The sequence below is a fragment of the Loxodonta africana genome, chromosome 18, assembly GCF_030014295.1.
Source record: "Loxodonta africana isolate mLoxAfr1 chromosome 18, mLoxAfr1.hap2, whole genome shotgun sequence".
NCBI classification, from domain to species: domain Eukaryota; kingdom Metazoa; phylum Chordata; class Mammalia; order Proboscidea; family Elephantidae; genus Loxodonta; species Loxodonta africana.
In genome coordinates, this window is record NC_087359.1 from 36,111,073 (window position 1) to 36,134,066 (window position 22,994).

The following is a 22,994-nucleotide window of genomic DNA, read 5'->3' on the forward strand; positions in this document are numbered from 1 at the left end:
TCTGTTAGCTCTCCGAATGTCTTTGGTGAAGTGTCTATTCATATCCTTTGCTCATTTTTTAATCGGATTATTTGCCTTTTTATTGTAGAAGTGTTGGATTTTCCTATAGATTGTAGAGATTAGACCTTTATCGAATATGTCATAGCCAAAAATTTTTTCCCAGCATGTAGGTTCTCTTTTTACTCTTCTGGTGAAGCGCGCTCTGTCTTCTTATGGGTGCATTTAAGCCATTTACATTCAGTGTGATTATTGATAGGTGTGAGTTTATCGATGTCATTTTGTAGTGCTTTTTTTGTGGTACTGACGTTTTCTTTGTTCCTCTTGCTTTCCTGTGCTAAGTCCCTTTTGTTTGTGAAATTTCTTTTCATTATTGTAGATTTTGTGTTTACTGAGACTTTGTTTTCCTTCTTTATTTTAATGAGTAGTTTTGCTAACTTTCTTTGTGGTTACCTTGAAATTTACCCTTTTCTTCCTAAAATTCAACCAGTCTCTTATTACTTGATATCACCTTGAGTTCCTCTACATTTGAAAGTTCTGTATCTATATCATGTATTCCTCCTTTTGTTATTCTGACATTGTCATCATTTACAGATTGACATGTCTAGTTCCCTGTTTTGAATCTTTTAGTTTTGTTTTATCCTTGAGAGTTCATTACCTAGGTCAATATTGGCTGATACTGATCTGTGTCCTAGATTCAGGTTGTTGTCTGATGTTGTTGGTTCTCTAACTGAAGGGCTCCCTTGAATAATAATTGTAAGTTTGGTTTGATTTTTACAGGTTCCCGTAATTTCTGTTTATCTGGAAATATCCTCATTTCACCACTATATTTGAGAGTTTTGCAGAATGTATTATTCTTGGTTGGCAGTTTTTTTCTTTCACGGTTTTATAGGTATCCTTCCATTACCTTCTTGCCTGCATGGTTTCTGTCGAGTAATTAGAGCTTAGTCTTATTGCCTCCCCTTTGTGTGTGACTTTTCATTTTTCTCAACCTACTTTCAGGATTCTTTCTTTGTCTTTGGTTTTAGCAATTGTGTTTATGATATGTCTTGGCAACTTTTCTTTTGAGGCCTGTCCTATGCGGGGTTCATTGAGCTTCTTGGATGGTCATCTTTTCATCTTTCATGATGTTAGGAAAATTTTCTATCAGCAAATCTTCAGTGATCCTCTCTGTGTTTTCCATTTTCTCCCCCTGTTCTGGAACTCTGATCATGCACAGATTTTTGCACTTGATTGTATCCTGCATAGTTCTTAGGCTTTCTTCATTCTTTTCTCTGGTTTTTCTACAAAGTAGCATCCATGGATTTGTCTTCAATTTCGCTGATTCTATCTTCCATTGTTTCAAATTTGCTCCGAAAACCTTCTGTTGTGTTGTCCATTTCTGAAATTTTGTTGTTTATCTTTTGGGTTTCCAATTGCTCTTTTTATATGATTTCTAATTGTTTATCTATTTTGACGTTTTGTTCTTGTATTATTTTCTGGAATTCTCCTATTGTGCTATTTGTGTTTTCCTTGATTTTTGCTATGTTTTGGTTGGTTTTCCATGATTTTATCTGCATCTTCCTTGATCTCTTTCCTAATCACTTAGAGAGCCCTGAATATTAGACTTTCAATTCCCTATCAGGTAGTTTGAGTGCCTTTTCTTCTGCTGGAAGGTCAACTGGTGCTTTATTCTGGCTCCTTACTGGAGCCATCTTGTCCTGTCTTTTTTTATGTTTTGATATTGTCTGCTGTCTCTGAGACATTCAGGTATTTTTTCTTTACTTACTGATTGTAGGTTTGTTTTGTACTGCCCCCCCCCTTTTTTTTTTTTGGTTATGACTGGGTAGGTGGGCCACATGTACTTTGCTGCTTGCTTCTCAGTGGGCACAATAGTTCTCACCACCGTGTCCTGGTGTGCAGGGCCAGCTGCTTAGCTATGGTGCAGCAGGGTAGGTCCAGCAAGAAGGGAAGAGGTGGAGGTGGGTCATTTGTCTGCAGCATGAACTGGGCTGGGGGTTGGAATGGGGCTGCTGCAGTCTGTGGAGGGAGTCCCAAGCCTGTGGGACAGGGCCTGGGGTCCAGGCCAGCTCTCTTTGGGGCCGTGGCAGGCAGCAGGACGGGTCTGGAGCTGGCAGGAAGGGGCCTGGAGTCTGGGCCAGGTCCCCTGCGTGCTGGGGCAGCTGATGGGAGGGGTCCGGAAATGTTGGGAAGGGGCCTGGGGTCTAAAGAGTCTGCATTTCTACCAAGTTCCCAGAGAATGCTGGTACTGCCTGTCTGAGGACCTTGCTTTGAGTAGCAAGGTTCTAGTTTAGAAAGAAAGATGATTCACGGTGACCTAGTGAGAAATGAGAAGTCCCTGGGTGGTGCAAATGGTTAAGCACTCAACTACTAGCTGCAAGGTTGTTGGTTCAAACTCACACAGGCACCACAAAAGACAGGTCTGGGAATTTGCTTGCAAAAGGTCAGAGCCTTGAAAACCTTATGGAGCAGTTCTACTGTGCACACATGGGGTTTCCATGAGAGGGTTCAATGACAACTAACAACAGCAGTGAGAATGAGGTGATCGGGTAGTCTCCATGCAGGTTCTGGACAGCCCTTGAATGCCTTGCTAAGGAATTTTGACTTTATTCTGGAAGCAAAATGAAATCATTGAAAGTTTCTGAATAAGGGCTTTGGTGCTATAGGATGATTAATCTAGCAGTAGGATATAGTATAAAACAGAGGTCATATACACTGCGGGCCAGGTAAAAGGCTAATGCAATGGTATATTAATGCACTATGTAGGGTAATGTACCAGATTATAAAGCAGCAGTTCTCAAACCCCGTTGGGTATAAGATTTACATGAAGAACCTATTTTTTTAAAAAGTGTATGTCCAGTCCCTGTCTCAGATTAGTAGATCTGTGGCAGGACCCAAAAAACTTCTATTTTAAAACCATACACTTTCTGATCTTGCAGATGCAGGTTAAACTGTTATAGGGGATGCAGAGTTAAAACAAAAAACCTGTGTAGCTCTGCCTTCAGCTAGCTTACAAGTCAGTAGGGGAGATAAGGTGAGTTTATAAGTAACTCAGAAAAAGAAGAGACAGGCTATTTCCCAGCTGGGGAGATCAGGGAAGGAGTAGTGGGGGAGGGGGTGATGGCATATTAGTTTGGCCTTAAAAGATGTAATAGGATTCAGACCTGTGGCAATGTTGTGGGAAGACTTTTTAGGTAGTGAAAATAATGTTAACAAAAACACAGAATACTTAGAAGAAGCGAAAATCAACATTACAAAGATCGGTTGGAGCCAGATCATGGAAGTCTTTTTAAATTCTTGTTTCTGAGTTTGGACGTTATCTGTAGGCATTGGAAAATGTTAAAGAATTTTGACAGGGCCATGATATGACCAGAGTAGCTTAGGAAGATAAACCTGGTGGTAGTGGACAGGATGAGCTGGAAAGGAGACAGAATGGACGCAGGGAGGACAATGTGGAGGCTACCGCAGTGGATCATAGGAAGAGTACTGAGGGTCTGCAAACTAAGATAATGGACGTGTAAAATGGTGTAGCGGGAAAACAGATTGGAGAGGAGGTGCAAAGACAGAACCAAAGGGTGATTGAATGTGGGATACAAGCAAGAGGAAGGAAAGATGACTGTAAGGATTCTAGCCTGAGTAACTAGGAAGATTACTGGGAATCTTTGGAAGGAGGACTGTGGAAATAGAGGACTGGAGGAGAGAGATTACACCTGGAAATACATATTTGGGAATTATTCATATAAGATGCTAGTTGGGGGTTTAGAAGAAATTAAAAAAGAGTCAAGGACATATTTAGGAGGCAGCAAAGGGAAGAAAAGGATCTAGAAAGAAGCTATCAGAAAGGTAAGGAAAAGAGGTACAGTTTCACTCAAGAAACAAGAGTATAAATGAATCAAGGATGGTCAGTATCATCAACCACTACAGTGAAGTTGGGGAGAATGGCATACAAAATGGCATTGGGCTTAGGAATCAGGAGATTACTGGTGATCTTCAGGAAAGCAGATTAAGTGAATTATGAGACAAAAGGCAGATTACAGGGAATTTGGAGCCAGTTTTGAGGATGTAGAGACCGAGCATAGATTACCTTTGTAGTAAGTCTGTCTAGGAGGGAATGTTGAAAGAAGATAAGGTTAGGTGAAATATAGTGAGACTATCAACTAAATTGCAAAGGGGGTGAAAAAGAGGAGTTGGCATTCAGAGATCCTCGTAGATTCAGTAGGTCTTGGAGACTGAATCGATGTGTGAAGATTGAAAGAGAAAGGATTTCACAGTTTCAAGACTTGGAGACTGAAAGAAGGAAGATGCCATTTGTAAATATAAAGAATTCATAAATTATAAACAAGTTTGGGTTCAAAGATGATAAGTTTGGCAATAGACATGTTTATTAATGTTTTCTAGGATACTAAGTAAAATGCTCCCCTTTTCTCTGCTCCAAAAAATCTTCCTCCCAAAACATGGAATGAATCTCTTCATGAAGACAGACTACTGTCTTTCCTGGTTGTTTTTGGCGGACCATATTTGGAGGCTAGGTACTAAACCTAATAATCTCTTGGGAATCTAACTCATATCATTTATTCCAGTATTCAATTGTTTACCCTCACATAGCCCTTCCCCAAAACCATAAGGAATTGCTGATCCTCAGTAACTATGCAGGGAGATCATTGAGATCTTTTATCCAAAACTGGCAAGACTCCAGTGGCAAACCAATGTACCAGGAACTCTTTTGATCCAGTGACTCCAAGGGAACTCATGTCTTCCCTAGTGCCCTGTCCACATGATCCTTATAGTTTCCCTTAGAACCCTGGGTTTCAGATACTGTCTTCCTTGCTCTACAGCTTCCAGAGGAACTAAAGCCAGGATGTGATCTTGAGCCAGGTTAGTGTAGTACTGAGTTCTAGGTCAGTCCCACTAAAGGCAAAATCCTGAAGGAAGGAGCAGCTGTCCTATGTCTTCTGTTTTCAGAAAGAGTCAACACATTGAGCTTAGTGTTTTTAATGTTCACTGACTATAGAGTGACTGAAGCCTGTTCATATTAACATTTTCTAGCCAAAATGAAAAGGATCCTTTTCTGTTGGCCTGTTCTATCTGTTGTTTTTGGTTTTCAGTAGCTGAAGTTTTCCGTTGAGGTTCTTTTAAACGCCTACATGCAAACTGAAGAGCACTCAAGCTTTGGTGGGATATCACCCACAGCTGGAGAGATGGAGGAAGGGAGAGGGTACAAGTGTCAGGTGCATCCTTCTTTAAAAAAAAAAAATTAAGAAAACAAAAACCACTTAAGCAAACAAATCCCATCTGAAAACCTGCAAAGACCTGCCCACAGAAAGCAGAGAATGAACCTCTTTCCATGTAGGAAATCGATATCAATGCATATATAACCCAAACACATAGAATTGGCACGTTTGAAGCATATTGAACTTATTCTTCATCCCTACATCTCTGCTATTCAAAGAGTAAAAGGTTATAAACCATGAACTGTGTTGAGAAGCAGTGGAACGGTGTTGCAGCAGTGGCTTCTCTGTTGGTGGTTATGCTCCTGTCTTGCTCTATTAAGCAAAAACAGTTAATATAGATGAAAGGTAACCTTGATAGAAGTGAAAATTGAAACTTGGGTTGAAGATAGCAAGCCAGGCACAGCTGCAGTTGTACTTCCTCCTGTGTGGCAACAGGAGCAGCACTTTCTGACGTTTTTTTGAAGGGATGTAGTTTTTTAAAACATCCTCCCTTCAGTGTTTTGGGTTTTAACGTCTACACCATTGGCGAGAGGGTGTGGAATATAGTTAACAAGAAGCCGCTTTGACTTTATATGTCTAGTGTGTGAGATCATATTCAAATAATTGACAGTTTAGGGTTATGTTCAGCATTCAGTCACACATCTGCCATTCACTGGCTATGTGACCTTGGATAAACCGCCTAAAACATTTCTGCTCCTGAATTTTCTTATCTGAAAAAAAAAAAAAAAAGAGGGTTAAATTAAATGATCTCTGAATTCCCCTCCAGCCCTAAAATTCCATTGCTTTATTATTCCTCACAGGAGAGGTACACTTTCCAATTTCTAAGAACCAATGTTTGAAAAAGTAAGCATTTTATGCAGTACATTGTATACAGGTAGTCCCCAACTTGTGACGTATTCAAGTCACAATCACACTTATGACCGTCCTTTTTGTTTGTTTTTTTACATTTTATGGTTAGTAATATGTAATTTGCAGTGTGTAATTTACTGATGTTATCATTCTCATGCCAAACCCCAAAGACAAATAAAGATCAGGTTTACAAAGATACTGATAATAAAGGCAATAGTAATGGAAAAAAATGCGATATTCAATTTATGTCAGAGCTGACTTGTGACGGAGACGTTGGAATGGAACCCCGTTGTAAATTGAGGACTACCTTATATGAAAAGTCCCTTACAAATGTTTATCATTATTACATTGGGCAAATTTTTAGGTTTTGTTAGTGCTAGTACTTAAATTTACCTTCTTCATTTCTTGTGTACTTCAGCTTCAGAGTGTTGCAGCTCTTTTTAATATAGTATCTGGTCAACCAACTCACTTGGGCTCCTATCCAGTTCTACAATGCTAGGGTCTTGAGTTTAGTTCCTGAGTGGTACAGTTAAGTGCTCAACTGAAAAGTTAGTGGTTCACATTTACCTAGAGGCACCTGGCGATCTGCTTCCAAAAGGTCATAGCCTTGAAACCCCTATGGAGAGAAGTACTACTCTGCACACATGGGGTCGCCATAAGTCAGAAGCAACTTGAGGGCAGCTGGTTTGAGTTTTTTGTTTTAGCTTGGGTATAGGTGGAACCCTGGTGGTGTAGTGGTTAAGAGCTCGGCTGCTAACCAAAAGGACAGTAGGTAGAATCCGCCAGATGCTTCTTGGAAACCCTCCGGAGTAGTTCTACTCTGTCCTGTAGGATCACTGTGAGTCAGAATCGGCTTTTTTTGTTTGTTTGTTTATCTTTCTCAACAGTATTTCACTAGCACTGATGGTTTCCTCTACAGTCAGTGTGTCTTTATCAAATCCAAGAGAGACAGGGAGATAAGACATACTTTAGCAGTTCATATATATGGAAGGGGAAGAGGCAGAGTGTGGCTTTATATCAGAAAAACCATATGAACTATTCAACTCTCAATCTTAGTGGCCTAAATTAGGTGCGTTTGAAGGATTAAACAGTATTTATTTTCTTCTTTAAACCTAAGAGCACATCACCCTGCATTTTAACTACAGCCACCAAAAAAGGTACTAGATCTGAGAACCTATCTTCTCTCTCAGTCCTGGAAAAGGGTTGCTCAAAATACGTCGTCTTTCATGATCACTTTGAGCAGTTATAGCTAAGAATCTATTACCTCTAATCTTCTGGATGGCCTAAAACACTGTCATCTGTTTTTCTGTATTGTGAGTATGTGTGTTTTCCTCTGACTGTGATTCAACTAATGAGTGATCATCCTAATGGTACTTTCTCATTGTGTAGATGTACAGTGTTATGCTAGCTTCATTTGGTATTTAATTGTCAGTTGTATGTCTCTGCTCTTTGAGCTGCTTTAATAGTTCCAAAAACAATCATTGTTCATTTTTTTGCATTTTCTTCCCTGCAGATGATTCAATGAAAGTGAAAGATGAATACAGTGAAAGGGATGAGAATGTTTTAAAGCCAGAGCCCATGGGAAATGCGGAAGAGCCTGAACTTCCTTACAGCTATTCAAGAGAATACAATGAATATGAAAACATTAAGTTGGAGAGACATGTTGTCTCATATGATAGTAGTAGGCCAGCCAGTGGAAAAATGAACTGCGATGTTTGTGGATTATCCTGTATTAGCTTCAATGTCTTAATGGTTCATAAGCGGAGCCATACTGGTAAATAGTCTCCTTTTTCCATTCTTCCGAAAACTGTCCTAATGCTGCCATGTGAGAAATGAAGTGGTGAAATTGGGGGCTTTTGATTACTTCCATTGATTTTTGCTATAATTGAGATGACACTGCTCCTTTTCTGCCTTTCTGTTTATTCAGTGGTTTTTATTTCTGCGTCACCATGCATTTGGCAGACATATTGCAAATGTTATGAATAAAAAAGACTGTAGAGAGCATAGTGTTCTAGGTCAGCCAAATAGCTTTTCTTCAGTTAATACGTAGGAGTTGAATTATGTGGTTTGCTTCTTAGGCATCTTTCATATACCTTTGCATAACATTTTTAATAAAAGTGGGTCTCTACTGTATTGAGTTCAAATTTGGTAGGTGAAAGGATACAGTTTTTGTTACCAGTTTTAAAGAACTTACCTTCAGAAAATGAACAAGCAGGTTATAGAAATACATACAAGTACAACAGTCCCACTGAGCCAAACAGATTCCATCTAACGTCTAACATGAAGGCTTGAAAAAGAAACATTTCTCACTGTCAGTGTCTTTTAGGACTTGAGTTTGTGGATCTTTTTTCAGACAGATATTACATTCAAAACGAATGCTAAATAATATAAAAATTTACATCTAAAAGTACTTCTAGAGTTACTGTGTTTCTTTGCTCTGATTCATGACCAGATAATACCTAAAATAGCCTTACTAGAATGGGTGCTTTTTCTCTTCTAGAGGGAAGATTCCATAAGTAAGTCTTTTGTCTACCTTGAAATACAGCTCTCAACTGCTCCCAATATGAACAAATTCTAAAAAATGAGCTTTGGTTATGGGCATCTAATCTGTGCATACACTCCTCCACTTGCCTGGTGACCAGAAGTCTCCTTTGTGTCCTTTTTAAAGGTGAACGCCCATTCCAGTGTAATCAGTGTGGGGCATCTTTTACTCAGAAAGGTAACCTCCTCCGCCACATTAAACTGCACACAGGGGAAAAACCTTTTAAGTGTCACCTCTGCAACTACGCATGCCAGAGAAGAGATGCACTCACGGGTCATCTTAGGACACATTCTGGTAAGTGAGAGAAATGAGCTCTCCATGTCTAGTAAATGCATGTCCCTTGAGCCCATTGTGGAAGCTGGAAAGAGTTAAGCATGAAGGTTTTAATCTGTCATTCTTGTTCTGAAGGGTTACAACAGCAGAGACCTCTAGGGCTAATTATACTTCCATTAAGGCATTAATTGCTCTCCGTCTGGCTCGTTGGGGATGATCATCTCCTTACCATCCTTGCTCCCCTGGAGAACAACACAGACAGGAAGAGCTGGCCCTGTAAAAATGCCTTTATAATTTTTGCAAAGAATTTATAGCCACCAGTATTTTTTTACAGTAATCTTTATTAAAAGGTCATTTTCCTAAACAATAAAACTCCTCATTCAAAAGACTGGCAAATAAATGATGTGCAGTTTGTAGTGGATGAAAATTCTGTAAGCCGGGCCCAAGTCATTGTTTAAGGGTTACTTTTCGGTCATTCTGGGCTAAATTTCTCAAGCCTAACTTTCCTCTTGATTGACCTTTTATTTTTAGCTTCTGGAAGAAAAATTCATAAAAAGCTATGTGTTCTGTTTGATGTTTTCACTCTATTTATTTTGACCAAACAAGATAATAAATGTTTCTTTTTCAACATTTAGAACTTCCCTCCTAGAAAAATAAGACTGAATTTACATTCAAATTTGGGACCTCGTGTTCTTGATGTTATCTGAGAAAATTTTAATTCTAAAAAAAAAAAAAGGCTTTCTTTTAATGTCAGTGTACGTATAATGCTTTAACTAAAACCTAGCCCCAGACTCAGTAACTGGTATTCAGAGACTAAGGAATTAAACAAGTCAGCCCCAACATAATCCACCGTGATAGATCATAAAACCCACAGGGAGAGTTCAAAGTAATGAGTTAAGGCTGAGTTTGGTCCAAAAAATTATAATAGCTCCCTTCCATTGCCTTTTTCAAGTAAGATTCAATAGTTGTCATTTTTAAGAGAGAGTCTAGAAGACTCCAATTTATACAGAAACTTAAAATTTTTTTCCCTAGCAAACCTGCATTTAAGGATCTTTTAGTGCATTAAACCCCGAAGTCTGTTTTAAGAAGAGCAAGTAGATTAGAAAATAAAAACCTCAGTCCCCAAAACTCTGACAAGGTCATAGGGTATATTTTATCAACAGATCAGGAAGGCGAGCCCTGCGCAGCTGAAATGAAGCAGAGAGTTGAAGTGGTTACTTACATATTTGGAGCAATATATTACTTGGAGGAGTTGAGATGATAAAGGTTGCCTGAATGGTATGGATGAACTTTTGAAGAAATTTTTGCTTTATCTTAGAAATGAAGACGAAATCATTGTTACAATTTATTCTTATTTCTGTTATTCAAACAATAAACTCAACCAAAACAATAGCCTTAATTAATTAGCTCAATTTTTATTTTTTAGTCCAGACTTTGCTGTAGCCATTTGTAAGGATGAGCTAGGTTTATCCAAGTATGTCAATGCTCTTAAAAGTCCATCAATTTCTAGCTGAATGGCTACGTTCCCACCAACTGCAGCTTCTCTTACAGCCAGATGGATGCCCCAAAATAAGAAGACCCTCCTTATTTCATTCTTATACCACACAAACCACTTGAAGAATAAAAAATCCCAAGACACCAAACCCACTGCCATCAAGTCCATCTCGACTTATAGCGATCCCATAGGGTTTCCAAGGCTGTAAATCTTTATGGAAACAGACTGCTACATCTTTCTCCCATGGAGCAGCTGGTAGGTTTGAACTACTGACCTTTCAGTTAGCAACTGAGTGCTTAACCACTATGCCAGTAGGCCTTTTTTTTTTTTCCCCCAAAGAAACAAGATTTGTTCTGGAGTGAAACCCTATACTAAATGATAATGACTAAATCCACATCCTTTCATCTAGTATAGGAAGCTATCTTTTAGAAGAATACTCTGCCTGATAATCAGTTGTAGACCATACCCTTATTTCAGCTTACTCAATTTAAAAGTAATGTAGATTCAAAAGTATCTAAGTACTCTGGCTTCTCACAGCAGTCTTATTCCTAGAGGTCAGTTTTCACAGAGCCTCAGTCTGCCACTTGTGTAATCCTGGAGGGTTACTGAGTACCCCTGTGTTCTCCTTGTAGTTGAGAAACCCTACAAATGTGAGTTTTGTGGAAGGAGTTACAAGCAGAGGAGTTCCCTTGAGGAGCACAAAGAGCGCTGCCGTACGTTTCTTCAGAGCACTGAGCTGGGAGAGTCTGGTGAGTTCATGCAGCACTCAATCCACACACATTTAGTAAGCATCTACCATTTGCTAGGTACTGTTGTAGGTGGTGGATACAATAATAAATAAAAAGACAAAAACCCTATTCTCATGGAATTTATATTTTAATGGGGGAAGACAAATTATAAACAAAGTAAATTATGTGTTATATTAGAAGGGGTACGTGCTGTGGAGAAAAATGAAACAGGTACTGGGGGTGAAGGTGTGTCAGAAAAGGCCTCAGTGAGAAGGTGACATTTCAGCTGACTTAATCGAAGGAGATGAAGAATGAGTCCTGCACATAACTAAGGAACAGCAAGTGTAAAGGCCCTGGGGCTTGAGTCTGAAGACATTTAAATAGTCCTGTGTGGCTGAAGCAGTGTGAATAATAGGAGATGAGGCCAGAGAGGAAAGGGGAAACCAGATCCTATCAGGACTTACAGGGCATTGTAAAAACTTGGGCTTTTACTTTAAGGGAAATGAGAACACTCTGGAGGGTTTTAAACACAGAGGTGACACAATTGGACTTCCCATTTGAAAAAAATTGCTCTAGTTGCTGTTTTGGGGTAAGGTTGTAAATTAAGGAGTCCAGTTAGGAGGCCATTACAGTAATTCAAGCAATAGAAAATAGTGTCTTGGAGTAGGTGGTAGTGGTAAAGACGATGAGCAGTGTTCTATACATATTTTAAAGGTAGAGCCAATCGGAGTTCCTGGCAGATTGATGTGGGATGTGACTTGAAGAACAGAGTTGCCATTAACTTAAATGGCAAAGACCAAGAGTGGAACAGATTGCAAGGAGACTAGGGCAGAGTTGATTTTAAAACTGCAAGAATTTTCTTTTCACAGGGTCCAAAAATCATATCCTTATCTACTCATATGATTTATTGTGATGCTTATATTTGGCCCTGAGGATTCCATAGTCAGTGTTTTGAATTAGATGCCTAGTGGCATTGGTTGAAACACAAGATGCCTTTATATATCTCAGTTGTGGTTTTATTTCTTTTTTATTCTTTAGTTGAAGCAGTCTGCAACTTTTTTGTGTGGCATCTCTGCAGTAGTGCTTTGTGTTGTTCATTTGACCAGCAGCCTGGCTCTGCAGCTTGGGGTGTCTGACATTTTTATTTGGTTACTTGAACCAGTTGCTTATTTAGAATAGGTAGAAAATCTTTGTGGGATTTTGGTGTTAGCCAGTAGTATTTGCAGTTGAAAAGTTTGATCATTCTCAAACAGAAAGATTACAAAAGTATGACAGAAATAATACGAAACTCTGGAAAAATGGAGTGGAAATCATGAGTAGTTAAACTGTACCAGTATTGAGTGAGAGGAAACTTTTGTTCTAGATAAGCCTATTTTTTTTTTTTTTGATAGTGTTAGGAGCTGGCCAACTGAATTCAGTTGGTTTGCCACTGCTTCTGCTTTTCATCCTGATGGCATCTTTGGTTTTATCAAGGAGTTGATTTCCTCTTTATTTCTAAAGAGAAATGTTTACTCCCTTTCAAAAAAAAAACCACCTAAAACTGGGTTGTGACATGCTTAAGGTTACATAATTAAGCAGTACTTCCCCAGGCACAGAGGTAACCCGTTGCTGTGGAGTCGATGCCTACTAACAGCGATCCTATAGGACAGAGTAGGACTGCCCCGTAGGGTTCCCAGGGAGCAGCTGGTGGATTCCAACTGCCAACGTTTTGGTTAGCATCCAAGCTCTTAACCACTGCACCACCAGGCACAGAAGTAGGCATCTTTGTTTCCAGTTCCATAATTCAGACAATAGGCAAAGCTCTTCCTATGAGAAATTCCCAAGCTATGAAAGTCTATTATATTCCAAATAGAATCATTAATGTTTAATCTAACCCTACCTCCTCATTTTATAGATGAGGAAATTGAGACTCATCAAAGTTCTTTGACTTACTTAAAATCTACTAGAACTTTACTTTTTATGATTAGCTATATTTTTAATTTATGAAGATATAATTCACATTCCATAAAATCCACCTTTTAAAGGTATATAATTTAGTAATTTTTAGTATAGTCACAAAGTTGTACAACTGTCACCACTACCTAATTTAGGAATATTTTCATCACCCCAAAAAGAAACTCTGTTCCTATTAGCAGTCACTCCTCATTTACCCCTCCCCCAACCTCTGACAGCCACTAATCTACTTTGTGTTTCTATGGATTTACCTATTCTGGACATTTCACGTAAATGGAATTGTACCCTTTGATTTGGCTTCTTTAACTTAGAGTGATGTTTTCAAGGTTCATCCATGTCGTACCATGTATCAGTGCTTCATTCCTTTTTATGGCTGAATAATATTATATTGTGTGTGTGTCACATTTTGTTTATCCAGTCATCGGTTTATGGACAATTGGATTGTTTCTACTTTTTGGCTTGATTAACTATATTTTTTAAAGGTTACCTATTATCTGGTTAACAGAAGAGATATAGTAACACATATGTGTGTATTTTGATTCTTCTGGAAGTAGGAAAAAATCAGTAAACTACACTCTGAATATTAAGGTGAAAATTATTGATTTATCACTGCCTTCTCACCTCAGGAATTTGAAATTAGGAAAATTATCAAAAGAAATATTTCAGCTATCTTCAGGCGATTGAGGAAATGCTGAAATACAGAGGTTGAATGCATTTGCATTTCATAGGGTGGTTTGATGGATATGTGCAATATACTCTAAGTCTCAGCAAAAAAATAAAGGGTTAACTAAGTCAGCAAGTTTTTATAATTTTTTTTGGAAGCAAATGTGTTATAACAGTTTCAGCTTACAAAACATGTAAATTCACAGCTCAATCAAGTATAAATACTGTGTGTCAGCCAATATATTACTCTTGTCTTTTATATTTTAAATAGTTCTCATGATTTTTCCTTAAATCCAAAATGAAAACGGTGTTTAATCCAGTACAAACCAATCCTTTAATTTTTACCACTGCCTCCTATATGGTTTCCATTTCTGTTTCCTTCTAAAACCAGGACCCCCAGTCTGGACATAGTGTTTCATCCTGAGCCTGGCCAATATAGCGTCACCAGTGGTACATCTTATCCCTTCATCGTTAACTTAAATTGTTGGTGCTCCACTGCTACTGTGGATGCAGCATTCATTCAAGGGCTTATTGTAAATTGAAGTGCAGCCTTGTGTGAGAGCCAGGCCTCGGGACAAACATCCACCCATCAGGAAGCAGACCTTTCTGGAAGTAGAATGGATGGAATGGCCTTGGAGTGGCAGTAAGTCTGCCAAAGAATGCAGGTGTTAGGTGATAGAACTTCTGACCTTGCTGGTCGTTTTCTTTTTTTCAGATAGCATTTGTTGAGAACCTTATGTGCCAAGCTCTGTGTCAGAACTGTTTATAAAGATGTGTAAAGGTTAAGCCGCTATCCTTGAAGAACTCACAAGCCAACAAGGGAATGGGCACCTGATCTATTGATGTACTACAGAGGTGTAGTAGAGACACATATGATATTGCTACTTTAGTCCATATTTCTACCACCAGACATCATGAGTAACATCATCAAGATATTCCAGTTCTACGGTAGAGAACAGAGAATTCCCTTAGACTATCGCCCTGAGACACTCTTTAAAGCCAGAAGTCAGCCTGTCCCCTGAGGTTACCTTTTAGTGAAATAGCAGAATGGTACACAAAATAAAGGATATTACCTTTAAGATTGGTGCCCTACTTAAAAACCATCAGTATGAGACCAAAAGGTCAACAATTACTCAAAAGCAAAGATGAGAAGATAAGGGGGCAGGAAACTAGAGTTGGAAAGGGAGCAAACTGAACACAAAGAGAATCTTGACACATTGTCATAAATGTAACTAATGTCACTGAACAATTTATGTGAAAATTGTCAAATGGGACCTAATTTGCTGTTACACATTTTCACCAAAAACTCAATAAAATGTTATTTAAAATTGAAAAAACTTATTCCAATTCTGCCATCCTAATGGAATATATATGTAAAGAAGAAAGAATATAGATCATGGACTTCATTTTCTCATTAATTTGACCCTTATCCTAGAAGGGACCAACAGCTGGTACAGAGATTCATTTAGCTTCATTTAACACAAATTATGAATACATGGAACAGGACATATTTTTGTGTGACAGTGAGTTCTAGAAATAACAAGATTTTAAAAGTAATTGAATAATTATATGTAGTTATGAATCTAGGAGTCAGTCCCGTTAATCTTCATTCTCATTGTTTCAGTTGAGCGAATGTGAACATGAGGATTTCAGAATAAACTTACATTTTTGCTACTGTAGCAGACCAAAAAAAGTTCAAATATTTTTAAAAGTCTGTTTTCCCAACTGACTATTCTTTTTTAAAAATTGATACTATCTCATAGGGAGTATTCATTCTACTTGCTTAAAAAGGCAACAGTTTTATGAAACTTTTTGTTAGAGCCTGCCTCAGTCTTTGATAGCAATCTCTTGTTAGACAATTCTTATTGCACAATAACACCCCTTTGTTCCACTCTCCATTAGCTACTGACTGACCACACCATAGAAGGGACAGGAAGTAATGGCTCTTATTTGAGCTCCATTTAACACTTCAAGATCTAATGAAGAAAAAGTAATGTTGAGAACTTACACTACCAAATAATAAGATATACTATGTAGTTTTGTAAATTAAAATGGTGTAGTATTAAGGGAAGACACTGAGAGATGCACAAGAATAAAAGGCAACCAAGGTAAATACTATAATGCACACAGTCCTGCAACAACAGTAATAGCAGTAATTTATGAGTAGACACATGGGTAGATATGTATGCTGAATAGGTGTGGGAGGGCATATGAGAGTACACCCACATGCATATATAGGGGTTTGGCTGTGGATATTTCTACATACATATTCGTATGTGCTGCATAAGTATTCAGATAAATAATGGAGCACACAGAGGGCACAGTCATGGAAACAACCTAGACATAACCAAACACCTCTAAGGATAGTTACTAGGTCAATCGGCGTAACATAGGAAACATTCTACATCCTACTTTGGTAAGTAGCGTCTGGGGTCTAAAAAGCTTTCAAGCAGCCATTTAAGGTACAATTACTGGTCTCTTCCTGTCTGCAGCAAAAGAGAGTAAGAAAACCAAAGACTCAATGAAACAATTAGCCAAAGGACTAATGGACCACAGGAACTACAGCCTTCACCATCCTGAGACCAGAAGAACTAGATGGTGCCCCACTACCACCACCAACCTCTCTGACCAGGGTCACAATAGAAGGCCCCAGTTAGAGTGGGGGGAAAAAAATAAACAAAATACATATTCATAAAAAAGACCAGATTTACTGGTCTGAGAAAGACTAGAGTAACCCCTGAGACTTACAGCCCGTAGACACCCTTCTAACTTGGAACTGAAGCCATTCCCAAAGATTACCTTTCAGCCAAATAATAGGCTTGTAAATAACAATAACACACATGAGGAAAGTGCTCCTTAGAATAATCATCTACATGGCAGGAAGGGGCAGGAAAACTGGAGGAATGGAAGTGGGGAACTCAGGGTGGTAATGGGGAGAGTGCTGACACATTGCGGGGAGTGCAACCAATGTCATGGAACAACTACTGAATGGGAAACTATTTTGCTCCGTAAACATTCACCTAAAGCACAAATAAATAGACTATGGTAACAATAAAAAAAAATAAAGTTATTTAACAGCTTTAAAAAATGGTGTGGTATTGGTAAGGGAATATAGCTCTAGATCAACAGAAGAGAATAAAATGAGAGGAATAAATAGAAATTACCCATAAATACGTGAATTTAAGGAGCCCTGGTGGTACAGTGGTTAAGAGCTCGGCCGCTAACCAAAAGGTCGGTTTTTCTAGCCTACCAGCTCCTTCACAGGAGAAAGACATGGCAGTCTGCTTCCGTAAAGGTTTACAGCCTTGGAAACGCATGGAGCAGTTCTGCTCTGCCCTGTAGGATCACTATGAGTTGGAATCGACTCAAAGGGCAACGGGTTTTTTTTTTTAATGTGAATTTAATACATAAAACTAATTAGACATTTTAAATCCGTGGAAAAAGGGCAGAATATATGCAACACATGGCTTTGGGGAAATTGTGTCTGTACATTGAAAGAAAATCAGATCCCTGTGTCATCCCATATGCAAAAATAAATTCCCAGGCAATTCAAGAGCTAGACACACAAAAAAAATTCCAAATATAATGGAAGAGAAATAAGAGATATTGCTTTTATAATCTTGTGATTAGGAATATTTTTTCAAGCAAGAATATAATGCTATATATATTCTCAAAAAAAAAAAGCTCTAATGAAAGATTTTGAACAAAAACAACCCAATAAAATTACATAGTTAAAACAGCAATCACTTTGAAATAGAAATTGCATCATGGAAACAGTTAACTCAAAATCAGACAATAAACTATTAAGGCTTGTGCAGGAAATAAAGGTAGTAATCTATTCTGTAATTGTGACTTCCTATTTTTTTTTAACATGTCTTTAAAATCACGTTGCTATTGAAAATTGGTATATCTATTTTATAGCAGGCAACTGACATAAGAAAAATTGACCCAGAATTACAGTCCTATTCCTTCTATGGTCCTGTGCTCACTCATGAACCTAGTGTGCAAATTGTTCCTTGCCATCATCCCATATTCCCCACACCCACTCTTTGCAACATTAAACCGCCAAACACCACCCAGGAACGGATTTCCTTTTTCGTCATTTAAACCCATTATCTTGTTCCCTTACTATCTTGCCAAACTGGTTTCCCTCCACTTATATTTCTGAGACATGATGTGACAAGATAACAAGTCTAGACTGTTTGTATAAATAGACAATTAAGTCCTAAAGTTGAAGCAGAAGACCAAAAATCAGTAGTCCTCGTTTTGTTTTTTGTTTTTTTTTAATTTTCAGTGTACTGCCCAAATTCCTCTGTAATCCCAAAGAGATTGTCTAACTCCAGAGCATTTTGTTGTGTTTTAAAGGGTTCTCATTAATGGTATAGCACAGTAGGTGTCCAACAATTGTGAAACAAAAGACTAGTAAATAGAGAAAGGAAATGAGAGTGTACCATATTCAATAGAAATTTTAACCTTTGTCCAATTAACCAATTAGAAAACACAATTATAGACACATCCAAACTCCCTGAGGGACCGAATTACTGGGCTGAGGGTTGGGGCCCATGGTCTTGGGGGACATCTAGCTCAATTGGGATAACTTAGTTTATAAAGAAAATGTTCTGCATCCTGCTTTGGTGAGTGGCGTATGGTTTTAAAAGTTTGTGAGCAGCCATCTAAGATACTCCACTGGTCCCACCACTTCTGGAGCAAGGAAGAATCAAGAAAACCAAAGACTCAAGGGAAAGATTAGTCCAAATAAGTTATGGGCCACAAGTACCACAGCCTCCACCAGACTGAGTCCAGCACAACTAGATGGTGCCTGGCTACCACCACTGACTGCTCTGACAGAGATCACAATAGAGGGTCTCAGAGCTGGAGAAAAATGTAGACCAAAATTCTAACTCAGAAAAAAAAAAAAAACTTACCGGTCTGACCGAAACTGGAGAAACTCCAAGAGTATGGCCCCTGGACACCTTTTTAACTCAGTACTAAAGTCACTCTGAGGTTCACTCTTCCACTAAAGATTAGACATGCACATAAAACAAAATGAGACTAAATGGGCACACCAGCCCAGGGGCAAGCACGAGAAGGCAAGAGGGGACAGGAGAGCTAGTAACCCAAGGTCAAGAAGGGGAAGAGTGTTATGTCATGGGGTTGGCAACCAGTGTGAGAAAACAATATGTGTATTAATTGTTCAATGAGAAACTAATTTGTTCTGTAAACCTTCATCTAAAATACAATAAAAAAGAAAAACACAGTTAACTCAGTAAAGTTGTACTTAATCTCTAGAACGTATTCGTTTGTATAATGAGGGTTGGGACCTTGGAGTTGATATTTTGAGTGATTTTTGATGGTCCAGGGAGAGGGTGTGGGTGAATGCAAGTCCTACTTTCTGAAGATTTCTTTCATTCTAACCAGACATATGGAAATGAGAAAGTCTCCACCCATGCCTCAAATTATCTGTCCATCCGTAAACATTCTGGAGTTTTATTTTTTTAAATATCAGGAATATGGTCACTGATTTACAGAGTGAGATGTGTCTGGAAGTGACTTTTAAGACAAGCTGGGTGGGTAACCAAGGATAAAAGGTGATGTTATCTCAGAGGTTGACATTTAGTGGCATGCCCTAATTACATTATTTAGGTCAATGCATTCAGCTTCAGCATCCTCCCAAATGGAGAGGATATTGATTATGTGTCTTCAGGAGGCTACTTGTTGTAATTGGTAGTGACTTCAGTAAATGTAGACAGTGACTTCTGAGAGACAAATGGGAAAACTAGACTGGCATCATGATGCTTGGGCTAAGTCCTGGGACTGAATGGACATACCTCCGGGTAACAATTGAGCCATTTGAGGAGTGACTGCAAGAGACTAGTAAGAATAGTGGTAAAACACATATAAAAAGTAAAAATTCCCAAAACACTGTTTTTCATTCTCATTTCACTATAAATCTTTTTTATAATAAAAAAGAGGAGGGTTAGGCCTACCTGAATTTCATCCTCTCAAAATTGGTTGAACCAGAACAAATGTTTCCTAGTCAAAGAACAAATTTAGCAAGCAGCTTTTCCCATGCTTCTAAGAAAAAACCTCTTTATAAAAGCCTCAGGAACCTATTTTAAATCCCAAGCCTTTGTCTCTCACCTCTATGTTCTTAGGGCTCTGAGTAGTGCCACATCTGGTGGTGGTTTGTGTAAAAGGAAATAATATATATAATAGTTTCCTGTTTGGTTGTTTAAACCTATCCCTGGGCTGGACAGAATTTGACCCACTTCAAATAGCAGTGTCCTGTCACCATAATTTATAGCTGTTGGTCAACAAAAGTCACAGTACTTTATCATTAACCCAAAAGTTGCCCAGCCCCCTTATGCAGCCCCTTAATTGTTCTCATTTACACAGATAGTATTATTAATAGCTTAAATACTGGAGACTGATTTCTTTCTTCAGGGGAAAAAAAAAACCAAACCTGTTGACATGTCAAGTTGATTGCAACTCATAGCAACCCTTTAGGACAGACTAGAACTGCCCCATAGGGTTTCCAAGAAGCGGCTGGTAGATTCGAACTGTCAGCATTTTGGTTAGCAGCCAAGCTCTTAACCACTGTGCCACCAGGGCTCATTTCTTTAGAGCATAGAATTATTTTTGACAAGAATCTCACTAAGCCTAGAAAATATGGTAATTTTCACCATCCTGTTTCCCTCTTATTCATTTTTAAGGCCTGATTTCATTTTATTCCTGAACATAAACAGCTGAGCTTTATAATTTATTGTTTGATGACTAGCATAGTGATTAAAAAATTCGCAATAACAAAGTGAAAAATATTTAATACTTTGCATTAAATACTTTTCTAAACTGGTATTCGTTCTCTCACTCTGGCCACAGTTTGTAGTCTCGCCTTGGAAGTGTTTCCCAATCTTGCATTTACTGCAGGGATGGTCAGCTTTCTTCTCTGTGGGCATCTCCATTTGCGGTAAAAGTCTGAGAGACTATGGAATTTGTAACATTATTTCTGTATAGTAGAACCCCTTCAGGTAGCAAACACAACATATTCTTCAAATACAGAATAAATTTTGACAAGTCCCAAATCTGTATTTATATTTGGGGAAAAAAAATCATTCTGCAATCATCACTTGTTTTTGTCCCTGGGTGATGCAAACAGTTAATCTGCTTGGCTGCTAACAGAAAGGCTGGCAGTTCGAGTCCACTCAGAGGTGCCTCAGAAGGAAGGCTTGGCAATATACTTCCCAGAAATTAGCCATTGAAAACCTTATGGAACACAGTTCTACTCTGACATACATGGGGTTGCCATGAGTTAGAGTCCACTCAACAGCAACTGGTTTTGGTTTTTACTCTGGTCTCTTAAATTTACTTTAATTACTTCTTCCATGGGCAGATTAGAAATGTATGAATACTTGATTTCAGTTTGTTGTTGTTGTGTGCCGTCAAGTCAATTCCAACTCATAGTGACTCAGTGTGACAGAGTCAAACCATCCCATAGGGTCTCCTAGGTTGTAATCTTTACTGGAGCAGATCACCAGGTTTTTTCTCCGATGGAGTGTGAGTTTGAACTGCTGACCTATCAGTTAGCAGGCATGCACTTAACCATCGTGCCACCAGGACTTCTGAAATGATTATGATACAGCAGAGAGAAATTATAGCATCACAATATGTTTGATTCGGTTTGTTGTTGTATGCCTTCCCGTTGAGGTTTGTCCAGCCTATTGCTGTCAAGTTGATTCCGACTCATAGCGACCCTGTAGGGCAGAGTAGAACTGTCCCATAGGTTTCCCAGGCTGTAATCTTTTTGAAAGCAGACTGCCACATTTTCTCTCGTGGGGTGGCTGATGGGTTCAAGCAGCCAACCTTTCAGTTAGCAGTCGAGCACTTAACCACTGTACCACCAGGGCTCCTTCCATATGGGTGCCACAGAGTTTAAATCATTTATTATCTGACCCTTTACAGAAAAAAGTTTCCTGAAATCTAGGGTAGTACCATGTGTTAAAGTTTAAAGCCTCAGATTTGAGCAGCTAGAATCTCTTTAGACTTTAGACATAAACTCTTGTTGGGTACTGCCTGCTGTCCCAAGGTAAGTTATACTATGTTTATCCCAACATACTATTTTAGTTGATTGTTATGTGGGCACTCTTTGTATATATTCTTCTAGTGGTTCTCAGTTCTGGCTGCATTTTAAAAATCATCTGAGGAGGCTTGAATATACTGTTGACCAGTCCCCTAAACCAGAGATCCTAATTTAATTGGTCTAAAGTGGGGCCTGGGCATAGGTATCTCTTAGATGCTCTCCAGGTCATTCTGATATTCATCCAGATCTGAGAACCACAAGCCTACACCATTCAGAGGTCTGTTCACGTGTTGACAATGAGCCCCTAGGCAGTTTTTATTCACATTTTTCATTACAGATACAATAGAGCTGCATTATACTGATTGTTCTTTAATTTCAAGACAGAAGTGTTACTCAGGGAAATATTAGCTGAGACAATTTTGAAATGTGAAGAGCATATGAAACAGATAATGCAGAGCCCAGAGAAATAGTATTTAAAAGATAGACACTGAGAGGAGCACGCTGGAAATCAGAAAACACTGAGAATTTCAGTACACAAATCACTGAGTAGATTTCTTGCTATCTGGGTAAGTGTATCTGTTTTCAACAGTGCTATTAACATAAACAGAGCAATAAATCTAGGGCACCATGCCTTTTTTCAGAGTTGTTAAGAAGAATTATATCAGTCTGCAGGTGTCACACGCAGAGTTACTCAGAATCAGAAAGAAGGCTGATCAGGGGTTAGAAGATCCCCATCTATCTATCTTTTTGCAACCAACCACGTCCAGGCTGTTTATTTAATACTTCCTCTTGCTAATGAAGGTACTGGTTGGGGATGGGTCGGGCTTTCCCATCTCAGCATAAGACTACAAGATTTGAATGTGCCCTTGTGCCGGCTTCACTGACCACAGTAGGTACCCCAAGGAAGACTCTGAGCAGTAATAACAGGTAACAACAGCAGAGTGTGGATCAGACCGCTGATGCTTTTCCTTATTTCCTTTTCTTTCTATTTACCGTGTTCTTTTCCTTCTTCTTTTTACATTTTTCCGAACCAGCAAGTGTGGAGGCAAGACACATCAAAGCAGAGATGGGAACTGAAAGAGCTCTCGTTCTGGACAGATTAGCAAGCAATGTGGCAAAACGAAAAAGCTCAATGCCTCAGAAGTTCATTGGTAAGAATACAAACCTTTTTCCTGCTGCTCTTAGC

General features: G+C 38.7%; 1 protein-coding gene across 5 annotated transcripts in view; it reads left to right on the forward strand.

Moving 5' to 3' along the window:
* Positions 1 to 22,994, forward strand: part of IKZF3 (IKAROS family zinc finger 3) — a 90,879-nt gene that overhangs the window by 53,699 nt on the left and 14,186 nt on the right. For 3 of the 5 annotated variants that reach the window (XM_010594402.3, XM_023553658.2, XM_023553659.2), the window contains 4 exons: positions 7,591 to 7,851; positions 8,746 to 8,913; positions 11,020 to 11,136; positions 22,843 to 22,959. In XM_010594402.3, the coding sequence (XP_010592704.1) occupies positions 7,591 to 7,851; positions 8,746 to 8,913; positions 11,020 to 11,136; positions 22,843 to 22,959 (663 nt within the window). Of the gene's footprint in view, positions 1 to 7,590; positions 7,852 to 8,745; positions 8,914 to 11,019; positions 11,137 to 22,615; positions 22,736 to 22,842; positions 22,960 to 22,994 lie in introns of those variants that run through there. The other 2 variants (XM_064271126.1, XM_010594409.3) reach the window with 2 other exon arrangements.